The sequence below is a fragment of the Caretta caretta genome, chromosome 9, assembly GCF_965140235.1.
Source record: "Caretta caretta isolate rCarCar2 chromosome 9, rCarCar1.hap1, whole genome shotgun sequence".
Lineage (NCBI taxonomy): Eukaryota > Metazoa > Chordata > Testudines > Cheloniidae > Caretta > Caretta caretta.
Genome location: NC_134214.1, coordinates 96,910,296 through 96,927,993, shown reverse-complemented (window position 1 = coordinate 96,927,993; position 17,698 = coordinate 96,910,296). Strand labels below are relative to the sequence as shown.

Sequence of the window (17,698 nt, the reverse complement as noted above, 5' to 3'; positions counted from 1 at the left end):
GGGTGTGCAAAGCAGAATCTAGTTCTATGTCAGGAATGTATGATGCATACTGAACGCATCTCTATTAGGTGATAACATGCCACTATTAATTTCAAATGGAAAACATCTTGCAATAACATGGTCTAGCACATAATTTGAATCCTTCCCATGCTATCACACATTGCTTAGAACACAAACAAGGCTCTGCCATACCTGTCTGTCTTGGGCTTCTCTTGGATGTCCTTTTTGTTGTTAAATCCCATTAGTTTTCCTGCTCTAGGTATTGTTTGTTAGAGTGATTCTTTTGGTTGACCCCTTCTCTGTGTTCCTCGAGCTGACCAGTAATTGTATCCCTGCCACGGCAGGTACTCTGGCTTCATTGTTAACTCATCCCAGATATTTTCATCTTCTCTGTTCTAGATAGCTTGAAAAGTTAAATAGTTGAATTCTCTGATGAATCTCATAATTTGTTATAATTTCAATACAGATGTCTGAAAGCCTTTGAAAGGAAATGCCTTAGGAACATACACGGTATTAAATGCAATGAATTTATAACAAATTGGAGTGTCAGAGAGTCAACAATTCCTTATCTCCCAAGTTATCCCAGCACAGAACCTCATGGTGAGCTCTCAACACAAAGGGTGATATTTACTAGAGCTGTCGATTAATCGCAGTTAACTCACGTGATTAACTCAAAAAATTAATCGTGATTAATCGCACTGTTAAACAATAGAATACCAATTGAAATTTATTAAATATTTTTGGCTGTTTTTCTACATTTTCAAATATATCAATTTCAATTGCAACACAGAATACAAAGTGTACAGCGCTCACTTTATATTATTTTTGGTTACTAATATTTGCACAGTAAAAATGATAAACAAAAGAAATAGCATTTTTTAATTCACCTCATACAAGTACTGTAATGCAATCTCTAACATGAAAGTGCAACTTACAAATGTAATTTTTTTGGTAACGTAACTGCACTCAAAAACAAAACAATGTAAAACTTTAGAGCCTACACGTCCACTCAGTCCTTCTTGTTCAGCCAATTGCTAAGAGAAACAAGTTTATTTACATTTATGGGATATAATGTTGCCCACTTCTTAATTACAGTATCACCTGAAAGTGAGAACAGGCTTTCGCCTGGCAATAGCAGTTGTCGCAAGGTATTTATGTACCAGATGTACGAAAGAGTCACATGCCTCTTCATGCTTCAGCCATCGTTCCAGAGGACATGATACCATGCTGATGACACTTGTTAAAAAAATAAATATGTTAATTAAATTTGTGACTGAACTCCTTGGGGGAGAATTGTATGTCCCCCGCTCTGTTTTACCCCCATTCTGCCATATATTTCACGTTACAGCCGTCTTGGATGATGACCCAGCACATGTTGTTCATTTTAAGAACACTTTCACTTCAAATCTGACAAAATACAAAGAAGGTACTGATGTGTAATTTCTAAACATAGCTATAGCACTCCACCCAAGATTTAAGAATCTGAAGTGCTTTCCAAAATCTGAGAAGGACGAGGTGTGGAGCATGCTTTCAGAAGTCTTAAAAGAGCAACACTCTGATGCAGAAACTACAGATCCTGAACCACCAAAAAAGAAAATCAACCTTCTACTGGTGGTATCTGACTCAGATAATGAAAATGAACATGCGTCAGTCCGCACTGCTTTGGATTGTTATCAAGCAGAAACTGTCATCAGCATAGACGCGTGTCCTCTGGAATGGTGGCTGAAGCATCAAGGGACCTATGAATCTTTAGCACATCTGACATGTAAATATCTTGCGACGCCGGCTACAACAGTGCCATGAGAATGCCTGTTCTCACTTTCAGGGGACATTGTAAACAAGAAGCAGGCAGCATTATTCCCTGCAAATGTAAACAAACTTGTTTGACTGAGCAATTGGCTGAACAAGAAATAGGACCGATTGGACTTGTAGGCTCTAAAGTTTTACATTGTTTTATTTCTGAATGAAGTTATTTTTTTGTTCCGAATTCTACATTTGTAAGTTCAACCTTCACATGATAAAGAGATTGCACTAGAGTACCTCTATTAGGTGAACTGAAAAATACTATTTCTTTTGTTTTTTATAGTGCAAATATTTGTAATAAAAAATAAATATAAAGTGAGTACTCTACACTTTGTATTCTGTGTTGTAATTGAAATCAATATATTTGAAAATGTAGAAAACATCCAAAAATATTTAAATAAATGGTATTCTGTAACTGTTTAACAGCGTGATTAATCACAGTAATTTTTTTAATCGCTTGACAGCCCTAATATTTACATATCAACAGTAAAGACACTATTGCTAATCAAGGGCTGTGTAATGATGATATCGGGCCATGTCGCTGAATAAGATACTAAGAAGAATGTTTGTTATTAATAAGAGCTTCCTCTCTGTTTTTAGCAGCTAAAACCAAAGACTGACACTTTCCCAGGGGGATTATAGAATGAAGGAGCAACGAACCTGAGAACTTTCCTCTGTCGAAAGGGTGCTGTTTGCAGACCAAGCCATTTTTAAAATGAGATCAGTGAGCGTGCTGTCAATGTGAATCATTTGTTCAAAACATTCTACTTCAGAAGTGCTAAGCGTAAGGCCGTGGCTTTGCAATGAATATTTATTCCAAGACAACACCACACAGCAACGAAGGGCATAGAAGTTAAAAGAATTGTTTCAGTGAGAATACAGAGTGAAGAGGCATATGTAAAACAGCCATTATGTGGCGATAGCAGCGGCTGGTGAATTAAAATGTACTCTCTTTTAAGGAAGACCTAAGACTTCTCCTTGTACCATTACAACTTTGCTGGCTAGGATGCCTACGAGTGTGAATTTACCCAATACATTATACATACAGAAGCATCTTTACATTGTTCCACTAGGAAAATTCAGAGTTTGTTCAATAGCCCACATAGTTTTCCATTTGCTACATGCAGCTGCGAGGGGCGGGGGGATGGGGGGAGGCTGGAGTTAGAACACTGTCACTAAGGCTCCTCAACTTTTCAGGTACCATTTTCAATAGAATGGAGACTAGTCTTTTTTTTGTTTAATACTGTTATTATTATTATTAAACCAACAAGGTCTCCTAGGTAAAGCTAGTCTGTGTGAGCTGTGAAACCTTGACTGATGACTGATGATAAAGGGTGAGTGACTTTTCGAGTGGTTAGGAAACCCTTTTGCATCAAAGAAAAAGAACCTCTGGAAGTCAAAAATGTTAAGAATGCCCTTCAAAGGGGATGCTGAATTCAGGAAGACTCAATCAAAGGTCATGCTCTGTAGTAAATATAACCTACATTTCCTCAGGGATTGGAGGGGAGCAAGTATTGTTCCAGTCAATCAGCACTGGATAGCAAAGGGTTAGTTCCCTTTATCTGCTCCACTGGAGAGCTAGTTGTTAGCCAAAGCAGGTTGGAGGAAGCATTATTACTGATGTTGTTTCATGAGAGAGCATGCGAGAAATTCCGTCATGGGAATATTCTACCAAAGATACTTTATTCCTTATATTTCTTGCCTTTACTTCTTTTAGCCTTATTCATTTCACAGATTTAAGCCTGAGGAATATTCATTAAAAAGGTACATTTTCTCAATGCTGAAAGTAACCTGAGTGTGAGAGAGATTTTTCCAGTTGGAAACCTGCTATTAAGGTGCTTTATGGGCCACATCTCAGCTGCTGTAAATCAGCATAGCTCCATTCTGGGCCAATACCACTGCACAAAGCCGATTGTTAGAGAGCGATATGGGACAGAGCTGTCAGCTGGCAGGAGTTAGCCAAGTAAATATGGTCCATCCTGTTAACAGGGGCAGGAGTGACAGTTGTGGGAGAAACACCCATCTCGGAGCCTCTGAAAAGCTGAGCAAATGCAATTCCCAGGTGACCCTGAAGAGCCTCGCTGTGATGTGGTATGCGTGTGTGGATTCAGGCATTGAATTGATTCACAACATCTTAAATGGCTTTCCTCCCACTGTCCCCATCGTGCTTGCTGTTGGGAATATTTTATAGCTTCATAGACTTCAAGGCCAGAAGGGACCATCATGATCATCTAGTCTGACCTCCGGCATATCACAGGCCACAGAAACTCACCCATCCATTCCTGTAACAGGCCTAACACCTCTGGCTGAGTAACTGAAGTCGTGAAGTGAAGTGAAAACTCTTATGTTAGTGATATACTTACAAGCAGGTTATTCCCTAATTCATCCCCACCCCCATGTTAAAAATGGCTGGTTTCTAGATGGGGCTGCAAGCTATCAAAGATTTAGTTAGATATTTTACACCTTAAAACATATTTTTCAGGGAGGTAGACAAGTAGGCAAAGGGAAAGGGGCAGTGGAGAACAGCATTGTATAGCATAGCTATGTAATTTCTTCCTGATGAGCTGTTAACATCTTACAACACCTAATAAGAAGAATGGTGGAGTGGTTAAGGCATTAACTTGGGAGACATGGATTCAATTCCCCCCTCTACCATAGCCTGGGCAAGTGACTTGGTCCTTCTGTGCCTCCTTCCCATCTGTAACACTCCACCCCTTACATACTATACAGGGATAGGTCCTAGGGTAATGGGGGCCATGTAAGTACCTAAAATAGAGTAAGAGGAAGAAAGGGGCTCAGGGAAATTCTGATCTCATTGATAGGTCAGTAGAGTTACTCTGGATTTGCACTGGAATCAGAGCCTGGCCCTGGCTGTTTTCATAGACCACATTCAGTTACAAGCTCATTGAACCCATGCCTTCCCTTCCCTTCCCATGAGAGTACTCTTCTGTTTAAAGTTAATCATGTGCTTAAGAACCTTCTTGCTCGGAGCAGGAGTGCTCGGCACCTGGCAAGACTGAGCCGCTGGTGCTGTTCTTGGCTTGTGGTTTTCTTTTCTTTTTAAATACTCAATATAAATATGAATGAAACATCTTCACCCATACCCCAATCCCTGAGACATAAGGTTAGAGACTGTGATTTAATCAGTTGTGCCCTTTTGTGTCCGGAAAAAGTAATCAGCTCTAGCTTTCTCTACTTTGGCTTTTTGGTCTCTGCCACCACTTTTAGATCATACGCTATCTATTCAAGGTACTTATAGAGGCCCATCAGCGAAGTACCTGAGCACATCACAGTTTTGATGCACTTATTCTCAAAACACCCTGGTGAGGAAGAGCAGTGATATTATCTCCATTGTACAGATGGGGAACTGAGGCACAGAGAGGCTAAATCAGTGGTTCTCAAACTTTTGTACTGGTGACCCCTTTCACATAGCGAGCCTCTGAATGTGACCCCCCTTGTAAATTAAAAACACTTTTTAATATATTTAACACCATTATAAATGCTGGAGGCAAAGCGGGGTTTAGGGTGGAGGCTGACAGTGCGTAACCCCCCATGTAATAACCTCATGACCCCCTGAGGGGTTCCGACCCCCAGTTTGAGAACCCCCAGGCTAAGGGACTCGCCCAAGGTCACACAGAAAGTCTGTGGCAGAGCACAGATTTGAAATAGGGTCTCTCAGCTCTTAGGCTAATGTCCTAATCACTGGACCATCCTTCCTCATTAAATATGTCCCCACAGCCACAAACGACCATGTAGGGTTTGGACCTTCAATGACATTAAATTGGGCACAGTTCAGGCCAGAATCTACACTGCTTTTTCCCAGGCAGTAGGAAATCGGGCTGTGGAAAACAAACAAAACAGAAACACCCATGTTGGCTAGAACTTCCCCTACCCTAGGAAGGGGGGAGGGGGAAATGTAGATGTGGAGCCAAAGAAGTGAGTGACACTGGATGGGTGGGGCTCCTTGCAGGAATTAAAGCAACACTTCATGGCCTGGTCCCCTAACACAGGTAATGGGGGTGATACTGCCTGCCCGCCCATGGGTTGAATCACTTCTCCAGTGCAGACAGCTTAGCTGCTGCAACAAGGGATCAGTTCCATCTGCCTGTGAGAGCTTTGGTGAACCTGGCCCACTGTTTTTTTCATTCATTCCTTTTAAAAGTAGAAGTCATTCTGGAAGATTATGAGTCGTAACTATTTACGAGAAAGGGGTTGGAACCAAATCCCCAGCTCTGAATACCCTTGAATTCGGTATCCAAACTTCATAGCTGGGAATTATACAATGGGATAAATTGAACCCTACATCCAAACATCTTTGGGGTGAGATCAGGACCCAATCCATATTTTGCAGTTTGGGCCCATCTCTATTATTCACCAGAGGGACCACAGAGACTTATTGAGGAGCTGTTTCTATTAGTGTAAAATGTGTACTTGCTAGTTTAAAGACCTCAAGCTTTCCACAATCTCAAACACATCTTGAGAAATAAATTCTTCCGCCCTCTCTCCTTATTCTCCACTAATTTACACAGGTATTAATATAATTAAACCACAGAACTGGATTCATAGGACTGATTTTTTGAGAAGAAAGCTGGCACCTTTAATTACACACCCACCAGTACTATCAATAGTCACACAGTGCTGTGAACGTTGAAAGGGACATTCAGTGTGACCAACTGAAGACACAGGCGTTGCCTTTGGTGACAAAATGGGGACAAAACAGCCCATCTGTCTCACAATTTGTCCAGATGTCCTACCTTTCTCCTCCCCCTTGGGAGAAGCAGTGGTTGTGGTGTCAGTCATTCTATTTCTAGGCACAAAGGAACCCAGCCAGTATCAAGGGCAAGCATGGATGCTAATATGCAACAAGCATCTCCTTAACACTTTCTATCTAATCAGGTTTCCTGTTGGCTGATGAGAGCTGCCATACCTCATTATGAGCTGCTATCACAGATTTTTTGTTTCAGTCCAGACTTTGCCATGCTTGTTTGCTTTTTCATGTAAAAAGGTTATGTATGCCCTGAGGGAGGCTGAATGTTACAAAAAAAAAAAAAAATCACATGAAAACAGAACTTTGGGCAAGAGGCCAAACTCTTGGATTATAGGACTGTGACTAACCAATGGTGGTTTTTTTTAAAAAAAACTCTCTCATAGCCTCTGTACTAACACAACTCAAATTAGTTTCCCAGAAGCAGACTTCTCTTTATGTGACCATGTTTTGTAAAGATAGCAGCAGCTTATGTGTAAACTATTTAAGAGAACAAATAGTTGCAAAATGTACCTCAGATGGCCTTTCCAATGCTAGTAGCATATTCCTGGCTTGACTGAAGCTACAAAATTGCTCTGTATTTTGCTATTGCTTGAATGTAGCATAGAAGAATGCACAAAAACCCAGGGGCCAGCACCCAGAGATAATGTTGACTCCTCTTGATTTGTGCCCTCCTAGAGATCCATGACATTGTAAACTATGAGAAGGAATCCAGAAAAACAAAGTTAAAAGGCTGCAGAACAAAACTGGCTTTTCTCCTTTTACCTACTCCATAGGCCCTTGGGACATCAAGGAAGGAACCTTAGATCCAGAGTCCAGACAGACAGGCATTGTTGTGCTCAAGATGGGCCTGAATCACACCTTGGGATCTGCAGTCTTTAAATCAAGAGTTGAGGACTTCTGTGACTCATCCAGAGGTTTTGGGCCTATAGCAGGAGTGGGTGGGTGAGGTCCTGTGGCCTGCAACGTGCAGGAGATCAGATTAGATCTTCGTGATGGTCCCTTCTGGCCTTAAAGTCTATGAGTCTTATCTTTTATAGAACTATTCCTAACAAGCTGCAACATAAAATAAGTCACAGGTGGGCTGTCAAGGGAAGCTTCCTCGCAGTCTTTATGTTAAAAAAAACAACCACCATTGTGAGGGGAGCCGTTGCCAACAAACAGCCGCATGGGAATGACTTAGACAATATCATGCCAAAAGGATTAGCGTCTCCTATGCCTATCTGCAGACAGTTGTGATCCACTGTTCTTCTCAAGTCAGCACTCCTTTATTATGCTGATGCAGGTTAACGTTTAAAGAAACCAACATGGTTCATAAATCAAATGGGGTTTAATATTTCCTACAAAGAGGCAGGGGCTTGTCAAAACTATCCTGAAAGATTCTGCAATTCTTTTTCTCCTAAAGAGAGGTCTAAGTGAAGCATTGATTCAGAATGGCTGGAAGACATAAGGGGAAAGAGGCAGGTATACAGGTAACTCTGTGGACTTATGATAGGGTGTTTGTATCCTGATGCCATCAGGGGGAGAAAAAGGCTATTGAGTTTCCTTGGGAATAGGAAAATAGCTCTCCTACCTTGAAGGGTGCATAGGAGCTGTTAGTTTTGGACAGAGACACTAACAGTTAGGCCTCAACAGAGAAACAGCTCTTTAAAGACAGCATTTGGGTTATGGGAAGGAAATTGGTTTCAGTGAGTGGCGTGCTATGCCTGGATTCATCTGGTGATAATTGGCAAAGATCATTGCCAAAACTGCCTTATGGGAATTCAGGGTACATTGGATGAGTGAAACAGTTGATGTAGTGTCAGCAGGGAGCCAGGTATGTTCATTACCAGTCCAACCCTTCTGCATCACATGCCTGGCACTGTGAACCCCATTGGGACCACCCGCAGCTGGTAAGCAAACTAGCTCCAGTCCCAAACAATAAGGTCAACATTCTAAGGCATAAATTAGTTAACTAATTTCAAATACTGGTATGAGAAGGAGGTGCAAAGTGGGGAGAGGGAACTGAGAGAGGCATTTATGATTTTCTAGACAATCCTGTGGCAATATTAAAACAAAAATGGAAGTATATTTTTATATCCTTCCCAGAGTCTTTCAAATCCGTGCAGTGTTTCATACGTAACCCACAGGCTGACATTCAAGTTGGAGAGATTTTTCAGTAGTGACTTAGTTAATTCTGTATTGCGATTTCTCTTGAAAGACAATATTATTGTACTGTAGACCTTAATATCTCTGCTCTGCACAGCCTCTTCCATTAACAACTCAATTACATTTTCCAGTGCCTTTAAGAAAATCTATATTCTTTATAACTCAGTATGAGTAATTCTTTATTTTTAGACAGCCTGAAAGCAGATCTGACATGTTACCTGCTGGACCTGTGTTACTGGGCTAATGTTTGCTTCAGATGCTCCATTGACTTCCATGATTGTATTCCAAGTTTGAACCAAGAGCAGAACTTCATCACTTTCTGCTCAAGATTCTCCGGCTCTATGCCAAGAAAGCACTGAAGATGGCACAAAGAGCCCAGAGGGAGATCTAACACTCTTGCCAGCCAATTCACAGACTGAAAAGAGAAAGACGCTCCACCACGGTAGCTCTGGGCTACTCTGGAGGCAGAAGAGGCTAAGAGAAATCTTGAACGTATATTTTTCACTCTGACCCAGGCAATGTCTTTCATAAAAAACACGTAAGCCATGCAACAGTAGAAGTCACCTCCCAAAAGTCCATGGATATGATATCCCTTTGAAATACAGATCCTCTTCAGGGTTGTGGGTTAGCCAATACAGTTGTGCCTTGTCTGATAATTATGAATGCAAAACTCAGGGGGCAGAGGGAATTAAAAAAAGACATTAATCCTTTCATAATGCAACAAAAGATGAAAGGCTTTTCTCTTTTCATACTATAGATTTTCAGGGAGAACAATCTAATGATACCGCATGTTGTGGGAAAGGACTTGCACGGCTGTTATAAGAGAGAAAAAGTATCCCAAACGGTGGAGAATTAGTAACAGCAACAGTTAGCTTTCAGTCAAAAGTAAGGCACAATTTTCACTCTTTGGGTCTTCACTTAGGGCCCGAGGCTGCAAGCTTCTTGTGGCAGGTGTGCAGTGACTTAATCTCCACCTACACCAGGCTTCCATAGGGCTCAGCCCCTTTGTAGCAGACAGTAGTCAAGGTACACCACCACCATATATACATTTTCTACTGACCTCTGTCAGTGTAAATTACTGATTTACTCACTGAAAACGTTCACAGCCATGAACCAGTCACTCCGTAGGAACTCAGGTTCTCATTAGAAATTGCACTCAAATGGCCAAATCCTTCCAGTTTCTAAACAAGCAAAACTCTCACTGACGTCCACAGGAGATTTGAGTATGGACAAAGAAGAAACGCACAATGTGCCTCGAAGGAGGAGAATTGAGTTCAGTGTTTCGAAACCTGATTTTTTAAAAGTCACATTCTGAGAGAAATAACCCCTTTCCCACTCCTCTTACAGCAGGTTTTGCTTCACGTGGTACATTTTTGAATGGCCCACCATGTGATATTAGTAAGGGTACCACTTCTGGTAGAACAGCACTTAGTGACGGAGAGAAGTCTTCTTCTAACACTGGTGCGAGCATTATTCATGCAACACGTGGTAGCAGCCCGCAGCTGAATGAAATATTTGGGTGCTAATAGTAGCAGCTCAACAATTGCAGCAGCAGTGGCCATCATTAAATACAGACTAATACAGGTCAGATTTGACTAAGGGCTCAAACCTATTTGCTTTTACATTGCTAGTGAAACTCAACCAAAACAGGATCCAGCCCTAAGTAGGAGCGACATTATTCATCATGGCAGTTAGTTCCATACACTGAAGCTTATACAAAAAGCGGGAGGCTTACCAGGTGGGATTTGAGGCAGTAATGAAAAACACATACAGAAGAACAAGACAAAAAATGTTAAATATAATGACATCTTTAAAAGATAGCTTCATCTTACATGCTACCGCAACACGTGAAAGAGATAAATAACTTAATAGTTTTACTTTAATGAACAACAGGTAGATTTGTCCATACCTTTACTTTATCTGAAAAAGAAAATATTCGACTCAGTTTCCTCTAGGCATGCATTTCATTTTCTCAAAATGCAACGGGGCGTGCATTACATACAACGTGTTATCCTGCTTCACTGAACTACAGCTGTTATGAGCATTCCTGCAGCAGTATGCAGAAGCCTTATGGGGTGGAAGGGGCTGGGGACAAGGGGAATCTGGTTCTGAGTGCCGTTAGTTTCAGCAGAGTGCAGCTTCAGAAATGTCCGGGCGAGAAACTGACTCGGGATTGATGCTGTTTCGAGTAGCAAGCAACTTTTGGCAGCCAAAAAAGGGCAGTGTAATGATGAGAGCTGAAATAAACAAACTTTATTTGAGAAAAGCAGCACAATCTTACTTCTTGTCTAGAATACTGTATATGGTTTATATTATACAGTGTCCCGTGATAGACCATATCAGACATTAACAGGCAAGCAAAGGGGGACATGAAGCGCATAACGCTTCCTGTGTCAGTTGCACTATATTGACACAGGCTGAAAAACACACAGCACACTAGAGGGACACGTACATTAAAAATAAAAGTAATCATAACAAACAAAACATGGATCCATAGTGCACAAACCTTCCGGCTCTGTGTTCTCTTTGAGGTGCACTTGCTTCAGTGGGCAGCAGAAGATTTCGTGACACTTAGCACGAAAAGGGGACTCTTTTTTCTTTAATTCCGCAGATTGGATGGAATCTTGCCGTAACATAATGTACTCCTGTGTGCCAGGGGGAGCGTCATCCATAACTGTGGTCACCACATAACAAAATGAACTCAAGTTAGAGTTTAACGAAAGAAATCTAGAGACGTATATAAACTATATAACGTGATGTGGGGGAAGGAAAAAGGGGGAGAAACATTGGTCGCTAGGAAAAGAAAATGAAAAGCGTTAAAAAAGTTTTGTGGTGGTGATGGAGGAGAGGGGTGGGGATAGTTTACTTTGATAAAACAACACTTCTCATAAACATTTGTCCTTCATCTTGTTTCATGCAATCTTCACCCTAATGAAAAAGTACCATCATAATGAGCTCTTGCAGAAAGTAACACAGTCTATCTATTCCGAATCCCCTACAGTCTCTGGCAGTCCATGCTGTATTCTGCATGCAGATTAAGGAAAAACTAAACGAGAGCATGCCATTGTCTAACCTGCAGATTTTATATTCTGCACTTGAGTTTATAATGTCAGTAAGCCACATTGCCAATCTGCAATGCAGCGCCAACACCTCTTTGGTCCCCACAGTACAACAGAAGAGGTCTCTAACAGGATCAGTAACAACAGGCAATTCCTCACAGCAAGGATGACAATCCAATGAATGGACTATCACCGTCAAATGGATAAAAAAGTTGAAGCACAAAGAGTGCATGTTAATTTTGCTATGGCTTTTCCAGTTGTCCTTTTAAATCAATATTCCTGTTGATACTACAGATGGCATATCTTTGGAATTGTTTTCTCAGATCGAATCATTATATTAAGCAGTAAGTTATGACACACAGAAATAGCTAGCTTTTGAATCATTGACGATGTTACATCGCTAGAGGGTCAAAATGCTATTCTATTAGCTAAAGAAGCCATAGAAATGCTTCTAGAAATCACTCCTCACCTATAAATGCAATGGTCTTGGGATTTTGGCCTTAAAATGCAGACCTTTTTCAGGAGCAGTGGCTATCTAATTGTTAAGAGAGTTTATCATCCTAGTTAGATATTTGTGACTGTCTAGAGAAGTATAAGACCTCAGCTGAAGATGTGGATTGTAGAACCTCAACCTAATACCTGAAAGAAAAAATCCCAGAGACCAGAAAATTAACAGCATACATGCTATGCTGAACAAACAGTGCAAATACACAAGCAAGACATGAGATCATACACTGTCTGGAGTGTAGACAGACGATCCAAGCAATCCGACTGGCTAATGTGCTTTCATTTTTAATTAGCTCTTTATAGATAGCAAGTGGAATTGCATCACCCACTAAAAACAACCCACTTGCCTTATTGTTGACATCTTAAACCATAAATGAAAGCAAGGACTTTAGTGCTAGTCATTCCTTGGGGATAAGTAACGAGGCTATGGCTAGTGGTCTTGGGTTGCACGATGAGCAATCACCTTCTTTCAAGTGTTCATTAATCCCCAGGAAAGGCCTTGCAGCTAGACTGCTGTTGCTTCATTAGATAAGAGGCAGCATCAGTTACATACACATATAATCCAGAGAAAGTACCACTAAAAGTGATTCATGAACTTATTAGGAAAATATAACTCATCTGAAAAGAGCAGCAGGGTCATTGGAGCGCAGGGTCTGGACTGCTGGATAATTGCTCTCTTAACCATCCTTGTTTTGATTTGGCTTTATTTAAAGGGGTTGTGTGTGCGTGAAAGGGACCAAGTTGACAGCACCGGAGCTGTGGGGCAATTTCTAGAAGTAATCACTGGCGGTGAGGAGCTGGAGGTCCAAGAGGTGTCAAAGGCCAATAGCGCCAGCTGGCTGTTTCTCCGCAGGAAATGCTGCGCAGAAATTGCTATTGCTAGAATTTTGCTACTAGAACAAAAATTTTTGTAAGGTGGCAAGCGACCTGCGTGCAATGCTATTGACGTCAATGGTGCAGTGACCAGATGATGATCACTGTGACATTTACAAAAATAAAAGATACAGCGTGTGGCTGTTGAACGTTATTAGCCAGGAGGGAAGCGAGATGCACATGCTACCGTCAAATAGCCAGCCAGCTGATCAGCAGCAAGACATACCCTGCTGTTATATCAGCAGCCTGGGGCAGCAGATGCGGAGTGGGCCTGATCCTGCAAGATGCTGAGCCTCTTTGGAGGGATGCAGAGAGATCTTAGCTTCCAGATAAGATGAAGGAGCTCAACATAGCATATAAGGTGCTTACCATCTTGCAGTATTGGGCCCTACATTTGTACAGAGAGGAAGCAAACTGGCTAGTTACTGCAAATAAGGCAGAGCAACTAGCTATTGGTAGATGGAAGCATTGGCCAGGAGGGAGGCCTGTTGCTGGCAAGGTGACCAAGGTGAGAGGTTTGCTGGCTGCAAGAAAGGAGAATTGGGCAGGAGAACAGCTTACACTGCTTTCAACAAGCGAGCAAGAAGATTTGCCAATGGCAAGGGGAGTGGGTGAGTAGGTACTTTCAATGGGGTAGAGCAGAGGTACTCTGGTAACAAAGCTGGAGAGATGGGGTAGACTTATTCTTCCCCGTGTACTGACCTGGTTACTTGGTTAAGTGTGGGGCTTTTGTTTTAAATGCTCAGGACACTCCCAGAAACACAAAAAACCAAACACCAGCCAATCAGCTTTTAAGATGGATTCCATTAATTTTAAAATTATGATACGCAGAATAGATACCGTATAAGCAGCAGCAGCAGATGCTTCCTCCCCACCCCCATCAGTTTGGTGCATGACCTCTGAGAAGCCCAAACGAAAGGGCCAGTTAATTATCAATGGACATTGCCAGTGGACATATCAATTTAAACCGGGGCTGGGATGCTCTATCTACTAATTCTTACAGAAACACAAAAACAGTTGTCAGAGAATCACTTTTGATCAGTCCAAACTCATCACAGACCTGGGGAACTAAGAATACAGGTATTATCAATCCCCTAGTCTTTCCATTTGTCTTCACCAAAACACATTTATTTTCAGTTAATTTAAATTTAAATAGAGAAATTAAGGTCCAAATCCTCAGCTGGTGGAAATCAGCCTAGGTGCACTGCAGTCACTGGAAGTAGGTGCATTATGTCAATTTACAAGAAAGGCTCTGGGTCAAAAGATCTAATTGGACTTTGTCATTATGCTTCGCATGGTAGGAATCATTAGATCATTAACATCCGGGGTCAGTCTTAGAAACAAATTTGAATAAAATTTTAATGCTGAATGATGTATGAGTGACAATCAGTGCCATCATTTTGAAAGCATTAGTTAAACCTTTTCTTAACATGATGAATGGCCTAAAGTCAAACATAGAATTTATTATAGAACTAGAAAAACATTACTGTCTCCTATTTCATGATGTAATACACACAAGTCATACAACTTAAGGGAGCCACCGAAAGGAAAGATACAGACTGAAGTAAAGGACCTCAATTACTGCCCAGATGCGCCAATTACTGCGAAATGTTGAACAGCACAGTCTAATGCAAGGAGCTTGCAGAAACTGATCAAATCCACTGTTTGATGAAGGACTAAATATAGAGGAGCACTACCCTACAGTGATTATTCGGTGTGCTTTGTGAAGGATATAAGCACAAACAGAAAATTAGAGGAAAATCTCTCAGCAGCAGAACCTCAAAATAAGTTCACTAACAGGAAAAACCAACTAGAAAATTCTAGCTGAACCCATCAGGTCAATCATGGGAGGTGGGAGGAACAAAAACACAAAATATGCCAAAACGCAGTTCAGTGACATTCACAAGCTAAGCAATCTGACACTCCCAACCGTACCTAAACGTGAATGTAACGGATAACTGGGAGTGAACTTAATGCAAACAGCAATACTTGGTACAAAAATAAATCTAGGCACCTTCATTATCACTGAAGCTGCACTAGTCACTGATGGATTGCCTACTGCATTTGGCACAAACTGAAGCAGCAGCTGCTTGTTGTGTCTTTTGTTCTTTGTGCAATAAAGCGCAATATGAAGAAACCAGTGGCATGGTGGGACCCAAATAACTGCGGTGACTAAATATAGTCAATAAGTAGGCCTAGTTACACATGCACTTGAGTGCACTGGAAGGGTTTTGAAACACAGAAGATGCTAGAGGCTCAGAAACTATTTAAAGCAATACTCCCCAATTCCTATATACTACACTCCTGTACAAATACCTGTCTAGTATTCTTCTACCACTCTGAGCATAGCACCCAGACGGCATTACTAAATCAAGACCATTTGAACACCTGAAGTGTTCCTACATTGAAAAGCAAAACACAACTGATAAATCTTTAGGCTGGCTGTGCAAAGCATAAAAGGCTACCATTGACTTCATTGGGTATTGGATCAGGCCAAAAGAGGACAAGTGTATAGCACAACATATCCAGAAGAATACTACTACTAGTGTGATTACCTTCCAGAAATTACTAACTCCATCACTCAGAGTCAGGAAGGAGGAAAATATGGGACATGTATTCTCAACAAATGCAATGGGGAAATAAACCTACAACACTGAGCCTATGTAATGTTGTGCATAACGTTGGGATAGTTGACCACACACACACACACACACACACACACACACACACACACACACACACACACAGAGAAAACAACCCTGTACCCCAAGCGAAGGTGGTGAGAGAACTGAAAGTCTTAGTAGTATTTCCAGCAGTTGGTGAAGACTGATTACAGATCTACAACTGAAGTGTCTAATGATCACACTAGAAATTAAATGGATTAAACTCAGTTTCTTGGAGGCAGAATGCCTCCCAGTGTTCCCCAACACCCCCCGCCCCCGCAGTGTAATAAGGCTCTCCACCACCCCTTGCTATGGTTCCCAAGCGGAGAGCATGCTCTAGACTAGTATGTCTGCATAGGCACTGTGCTATTACAGTTGCGTAACTATTTTCCTTGACTTGCTTTGTGTCCAAAGGCAAGTCCTATGTTCCCTCTTTGCCTCTGTTTCCCCATCTGTAAAACAAGGACAACACCTCTTACCCTGCATACCGCACAGGGCCATGGCAAGGCTAAATCAATGTTTGTCAAGTCCTTGGAGATCCTCAGGTGCACGGTGCTAAAGAAATGCTGAGTGGGGTTGTTTTAAAGAACAGGCTGGTTAATAATGGCCTAAGTTAATGTAACTGCACAAAAATAATGCAGCAACTGTGGATAAAGAGCATGCCCACAAAAGCCATTTATTAAGCAGTTAGCATAAAAGAGCTGCGGTTACCCATATACTTCCCAAGGCAAAAAATTCAACTAGGTAAACATAATATCACTTGGTGCCACATCCCTCGGCTTTTTATTTTAAAACCCCCTAATGGCAAAAAGCCAGTAAGAAAAAGTTTCCCTCCTCCCTCAGCCATGGAGTAAGCAGTCAGGGACAAGTACGCTTCCATCAGAATCCTTCTTGAGATTTGCTCGAACACATTGGCATTAAATAAGGCACTAGCTAAAACTCCGGCATTTTTTATTTATGTCCCATTACTTCAGAGTCAGAATAGTCCCACCTAAAATGTCTAGACTTTGTAACACCAATGTTCACTAGACTATGAATCTTTCCATAGTTTTCAAAGCCTTGGCTACTATTTTGACTGAGCTAGTCTTCCCCCATAATTCTGTGCTGGATAAAATTGACAAGAAAGCACGCTTTTGCTACAGTAAGGAAACTGCAGCTGCACACCTTAAATCTATGGCCTGTTTTACCTTTAGCTGGCTACCAGTTTTACCCAGAGATACCTCTAACTCTGTAACCACAAAGCTCAAGGTACCATAGAGTAAAAAAAGACATTGTATCTTTGGCCACTTGCAAAGATTTAATATCCTGGAAAAGGCAATCTCCCCAGCCCTGACATACTTGCCAGGAAACTGTCCAGTCTTGGTACTATACATTTGACATTATTTTGTCCTTCTCTGTGTTAGCTGTACTTTGACTTCCCTTCCTAGGTGACCTGACACATGAATTACCTCCTTCTTGAGGTTCTCTTTCTTTTGATTGCTTACAGCAGTTTTGAATGTAGTAAGGCTCAAGGTATTGACACCCTCTTGCTCTTTGTCTGCAGGACATTATTCCTCCTGGTGTCCCAGGAAAACTATGGTCTTGGCTCAGTAATAATAATACCTAGTTCTTATTTAGCACTTTTCATCAGTAGATCTCAAAGCACTTCACAAGCAGCTCAGTTTCATCATCTCCATTTTACGGATGAGGAAGCAAAACACTAAACATCATTGCCGTCTTCCACTCATTTTCTTGCCTTCTTAACATGTGTAGATGTGAGAGAATATCAGGAAAATGAGAGAGAGAGAAAGAGCGAAAACAGAAAAGAGAAGGTAGAATAAGGTCTAGAATCGTTAAAGTATGATTGAATGAAATCTTTAAAAAATACAATGGGAAATATA

At 41.3% G+C, this 17,698-nt stretch overlaps 1 protein-coding gene across 5 annotated transcripts in view; it reads right to left on the bottom strand.

The window, feature by feature from the left end:
* The window catches only part of FGF13 (fibroblast growth factor 13), a 347,500-nt gene that overhangs the window by 153,600 nt on the left and 176,202 nt on the right, over positions 1 to 17,698 (bottom strand). For 3 of the 5 annotated variants that reach the window (XM_075132565.1, XM_048863496.2, XM_048863498.2), the window contains one exon: positions 11,223 to 11,390. The exons of the other annotated variants lie outside the window; for them this stretch is intronic. In XM_075132565.1, the coding sequence (XP_074988666.1) occupies positions 11,223 to 11,390 (168 nt within the window). The remainder of the gene's footprint in view (positions 1 to 11,222; positions 11,391 to 17,698) is intronic. 5 annotated transcript variants of the gene reach the window in all.